General features: G+C 44.5%; 1 protein-coding gene across 1 annotated transcript in view; it reads right to left on the bottom strand.

The window, feature by feature from the left end:
• Window positions 1-4,932, bottom strand: part of LOC115401129 (galactose-3-O-sulfotransferase 2-like) — a 28,190-nt gene extending 23,258 nt beyond the window's left edge. Inside the window, exon 1 of the mRNA XM_030109318.1 lies at window positions 4,808-4,932. Coding sequence (XP_029965178.1) covers window positions 4,808-4,863 — 56 coding nt within the window. The 5' untranslated portion in view covers window positions 4,864-4,932. The remainder of the gene's footprint in view (window positions 1-4,807) is intronic.
• Between the last annotated feature and the right edge of the window lie 1,068 nt (window positions 4,933-6,000).

The raw sequence follows: 6,000 nt of genomic DNA on the forward strand, positions 1-6,000 counted from the left end.
GCGTTTTTTCTCGCACCACATCCCGCTTGAACATTACCCACTTGGTGGGTTTGTCACTGGCAGACCACTAGGTGTAGATAAAAGATTTCCTTCAACCGCAACACTGTACAGGACAGAACAGTATGAATCAAAAAACATCTTCACTTCAGTATGAAAAGACAGCTTCCAAAAAATTAAGGATAAAAAGGGTTCTCTCCTTAAATGACTCATTCTCTATTCTTCAACTGTTTTAATGTTATTTTCATTCATTCATTTATTTCTAGACTATGGTCATTGAACCGAGGATTACATACACATAACCAGGATGTTTGGATCCTTGTGTCACAGACATTAGTTAATCTAACCAACATTGAGTTCTGGTGTGGTTAATCCCCACACATTCAGACAGATAAAGACTCCTCAAACAGCCAATATTTTAAAAAGACTTTAGGTAGGGACCCGGTTAAGCTCTAAAACAAACATGCTTTCACATTATTTAGTTTAAAAGTGAATGCTTACTTTCACCTCTTCAAACACCACGTTTTAGAACGAAGTCATGGATGATCCAGGGATCCACCCCGTCCTTCTCCAGACACGAGACATCGCATCGGCTCCCTTCTGGCTTTGTGCCCCGGCTACCTTTGCCCATATGATATATTGAGCTATTTCTGATAGCTTTAGCGATGCACCTTCATAGAATTCGGGTGTTGGCAACGCTGTGTAAATTCTTCAGATAAAAATGTCACCATTTTTTCATCAGCTGACACAGAAGACTGGTTCCAATCCTACTCCCCGATCTTCACTCCCACTATAACTCTATGGAAAACATTTTGAAATTCCACACTTTGTATTTGGAAATAACTGCACAGAGTGAAAACACACTTTAAAGAAAGTGTCACAATTTTTAGCCACAACTTAAAGTCTGAAAAGTCTATACAACTCAGTAAAGTTATTAAAATAAGCCGTGTTGAGCCGCCTGCAGAGATTCCTCTCACAATATTCCATATACAGTAAGACAAACACTCTGAATGTTAGGGGTGTAGCAATACATTTGTATTGAACCGTTTCGGTACGGGCCGTTCGGTTCGGTACAGGACTGTGCACGGGTGAGTTCACGGGCCAAAGTTTGTTTTTTTTCCCGGCTCAGGGCCGGATGGTGCGTATGTTTACATTCTGCGGCTAGCATTTGCAGCTACACCTGCAGCCATGATTGCTACTGCTAGCAGCTTCGTCCATGCTTCACATGTCCGCGTGGCGCATTGTTCTCTGGGACGTAATGTCATGAATTTCTGTCCACGGACGTCCGCGCGCAGGACAGATTTTGTGACCGCGTTGCGCGTATGCGCACGTCGCGCCGGTACACGCATGCGCCAGAGCGCCACAGCAAACAAACCGTGACAGACGCTAACTTTGAAAAGTGAGTCTGTGAAGCGAACAGGCTGCAACTCCGTCTGAAGAAACTCAGAGAAAAGCTGGTGGACGGAGAGAGCAGACTCTGTCAGGAGGGAGGAGAAGGTCTGTCACAGAAGTGAAAGCAGTGTGCGAACTATACCGCGGCTGTCGGGGGGGCTCACTTATTGGGGGGGATGCGCATGCCTCGGAGGGAATATGTCTGCTTTATTGGTCCATGCTTCACATGTACGCGTTTCCGCGTCCGCTTTGGAAGGTCCGCGCACCACCGATGCGGACGCGATTTCTCCCATGCTACATTTTGAGCTCAGCTGTCCCATCCAGGCGCGGTGATCCACACAGCCTCGAGAAGCTTTTCCGGCACTACAGACTGTTTATCTGCCACTTTATTACAGATTATTTAGAGAAAATTAAGCACATACATTGTCAGTACATTATCATTAAGTATTAAAGTTTATTTAGCCTTTTTTTCCTGTTTCTGAATCGCGGGGCGGCGCCGGAGCGATTAGTTTACTTTCACTTCTGTCTGCGGACCTTCTCCTCCCTCCAGACAGAGTCTGCTCTCTCTTTCCACGAGTTTTCCACTCTTTCCGTGTCTTTAAGTGGAGCCACCAGGCTGGAGCTCCGTCTACTTTCACTTTTACCGTCATGTTTTGTTTGCTATGGCGCTCTGGCGCATGCGTACACTTCCGCGACCTGCGCGCAATGCGCAACGCGGTCTCAAAATCTGGCTGCTGCGCGGACGTCCACGGATCGGTCCGCACAGACCCTAGCGGACAGGAATTCATGACGATTTTTACGTCACGCGGACCAACGCGCAACGCGCACCCACACGGACATGTGAAGCATGGACGTGACGCTTAAGGCATAGCGCCCCCACGCTTCAATGGTGAGGACAAGTACTGCATGCAGGTCGGCATCTTTATTAAAGTGAAATAGTGATGCACAAATCATCCATTAAAATTGGCCCAATTCTGCATATAATCCATGATTATGATCATACTAAATCAATAATAATAAATTAAAGGAAATACATGGGGGAAACAGCATTTTTCCAATATTTAGGCCCCCCCCACCAAAATTTCACAAATCATGTTTTCAGGGGGGCTCATGTCTCATCAAGGGGGGCTGAGACCCCCCCGGCCCCCCCATAGTTCGCACCCTGAGTGAAAGTATCTAATCACTCGGGCGCCGGCCCGAGATTCAGAAACAGAAAAAAAAAAGGCTAAATAAACTCGGATACTACATGATAAAGTACTGACAATTTCCTATTAATAATCTGATTTCCTATAAATAATCTGAAATAAAGGAGCAGATAAACAGTCCAGAGAGCCGGAAAAGCTTCTCGAGGATGTCTGGATCAGTGCGCCTGCATGGAACCTACACAGCTGAGCCCAAATGTAGCAGGAGAGAAGAGCGTTCGCATCAGTGATGTGCCGCAAAGCGGACACAGACACGCGGACATGGGAAGCATGGACAACAAGAAAATTTAGGTTTTGCATTTTGTTCCCTACTGTATCGAAACCGAACCGAACCGTGACCTCAGAACCGAGGAACGTATCGAACCGAGATTTTTGTGTATGTTACACCCCTACTGAATGTGTGTTTTGTTTAGTTTAGTTTAATTTAGTTTAGTTTACTTTAGTTTATTTGAGCAGCCCACAAACATCATTTACACAAAAAAGAGAGAAAAAAAAAAGAAAATTTACATTGTGAGCTCAAAAGGAGTAGGCTGAAGCTAATGAGCTTATTAATGCCTACCCCCAGGCACTGCTAAATGCATTATCCTTTAATAATCAATAAATAGCTATTACAATCATAACGAAAGTTAGAACAATCCTCATGAATCATGTTTTACAAAGCATTCATAGCAATTTTGAGGACTTTATTTTCTTTTTTGTAAATTCCATTGCTGATCTGGATGATCTGCCCTGATTATGGTTGATGAATGATTGCAGATACCATCCATTTTACTATTTTAACCCCCTCCAAGGCAACAACTTGGTGTCTTCCACCTTCCTTTCCATTTCTACCAGCAGAAGTCATTGGACACATGAAATATCTGTGCTAAATATTGGGATTTGCGTTGCTTTTGTGACGCAATTTGAAAATCTACAATGATACGAAAACGCTGAAATGTTTTGATTCTTCGGTTTCTGATTGATGCACTTATCTTGGAAAGATTAAAAAGACATATGAAAATCTGTGTTTAACTTGAAACACCTGAATCTTAAGTGAAAAAAATTCATATGTGAAATTTTGGACAATCGTTAGTATGCATAAAAATCATACATATCTTTAAAATAGAAATCCAATGAGACTCATCTCCATTTACCCATACGTTATAGATTTCATTACACAGAAAATGTTTAAATATCTAAATTTGATCATTTTAACATATATTAAATATATAAATATACTAGAAAGGTGGCTAATGGAACAGATTTGTGAAAAGTGAAAAAAGTGTTAAAAAAAAAAACTTTTAAGTCTTTGAGTTCCCCACTATAAAATCCAAAAATATAGTGTCACGATTCATTCCCGAAAACAGTCCACTTAATTGTATATTCTGGCATGCATAATCCTGGAAACTAAACACTAAATTTTGTTTTCAAAAGAAGCTCTGACTTGCAATTTAAGAAATTAAGACCGCGTTGCTTTAGTAACAGTAACAAACACATAGCCGAGATAATAGCTGGAGATAATTCTCAGTGATCTGGGGTTAACATTAAATTCAAAGTGTGTGGAAGAATGGGGAAGAACAGACAGCCAATGGCCTTTCAACATGATGAGCGATCAATTCATTTGTTGCACATTTGAGAGCAAAGACAACATTCTGCAATGGAAAAGTGGCGAATTTTCTTAAATTAAAACACTAATTCGTTTCTCCTTTCGATTTTCTAAAAAACTTTTTTCTCTCATTTGGGTTCATTCATCAAGTAATAAACTGACATTTCACCATCAACTTTCACTGTCTCCTGGACTAAAACTCCACTCAGGTTACCACTCAGTGAGGAAGACTTGGATCAAGTGTAGTACTCGGTTTACTGCGTAACTTTACGCACAAAAAAAAACGAACTGATTGACCGACTTCAGCAAAATCGCACAAAGTCTTGCGTGCGATCAGATGTGGCAGTCATTGTTTTAATCCTCGGCCAGATTGGGGCTGTCAGACAGCGGTAAACATCTGTACGAGAGCGGGATCTGGAGAGTTTTACGCGGCGGAGTTGTTGCGCGTCCGGAGGATCCGCGCTCCTCTCACAACTTGTTGGAAACTCCCGCAGCAGGAGGAGCAGAGGAGCAGATCTCCAGCGTGTGCGGTCGAATCTGACAGCAAAGCAATGCGATGAGGGTGATTTAAGGAGAAATGTGCCCCGTTCAGCCGCCGTGAAGCGCTGCAGATCGGAATCAGCGGACTTACGCGACCAAAGAGCTCGGATGCTTGTCTCGGATCCATCTCCTCGGTGGGGACAGCATCTCCCCGGAACCCCCGATCCAGATCCAGATCCAGATCCCGCTCCGACCTCCGACTGCCTCCGAGATCCCGGTCCTGCCTGACTCCCTCTCCCTCTCTCTCTCTCTCTCTCTCTCTCTCTCTCTCTCTCTCTCTCTCTCTCTCTCTCTCTCTCTCTCTCTCTCTCTCTCTCTCTCTCTGGACTCCTCCTGGTGATCCGTCATCGCTCTCTCTCTCCCTCTCTCTCTCCCTCTCCCCCTCTCTCTCTCTCTCTCTACTAAGTGCCAGAGGCTCACAGGCTTCTTTACTCATTTAACGGCGGTTTTTAGTCTTTTTAGTGTTGCTTTTACTGAGAGAACTTCTTTTATCATGGGAGCTGGCTTCAAGCAAAAATTAAAAAACAAGTGGCAGCTCCTAAATTTTATCCCAGGAGAAGCCAAGATGGCAATTTACATCAGCAGGACGAACAAGGTGGAGGGCAGAGAAGGGCAGGACGTCAGAGAAGTGTGGCAGGTCAACGTCAAATCCAGACTCTGGCTTGAATACTGTTTTTTTTTTAAAAAAAAAAAAAAAAACAAAAAAAAAACAATTACTTAAATGCTGTCTGGTGTTTTAAGAACATTCTGTGCTGTATGGACAACAATGAACTTCATTTTGCACATTTTTTAATTTGAAAGTATGAATGACACCCTAGGTCGGAGGTCGATGATCGACTTTGTTGTCGTGTCATCTGACCTCCGGCCGCGTGTTTTGGACACTCGGGTGAAGAGAGGGGCAGAGCTGTCGACCGATCACCACCTGGTGGTGAGTTGGATTCGCTGGCGGAGGAGGAAACCGGACAGACTTGGCAGACCCAAACGTGTTGTGAGGGTCTGCTGGGAACGTCTGGCGGAACCCTCTGTCAGCATGGCTTTCAACTCCCACCTCCGGGAGAGCTTCTCTCATGTCCCGAGGGAGGCTGGGGACATTGAGTCCGAGTGGACCATGTTCTCCACCTCCATTGTCGAAGCAGCTGCTCGGAGCTGTGGTCGTAAGGTCTCCGGTGCCTGTCGTGGCGGCAACCCCCGAACCCGGTGGTGGACACCGGAAGTAAGGGCTGCCGTCAAGCTGAAGAAGGAGTCCTATCGAGCCTTGCTGGCTCATGGGGCTCCCGAAGCAGC

The sequence above is a fragment of the Salarias fasciatus genome, chromosome 14 (genome assembly GCF_902148845.1).
Source record: "Salarias fasciatus chromosome 14, fSalaFa1.1, whole genome shotgun sequence".
Taxonomy (NCBI): Eukaryota; Metazoa; Chordata; class Actinopteri; order Blenniiformes; family Blenniidae; genus Salarias; species Salarias fasciatus.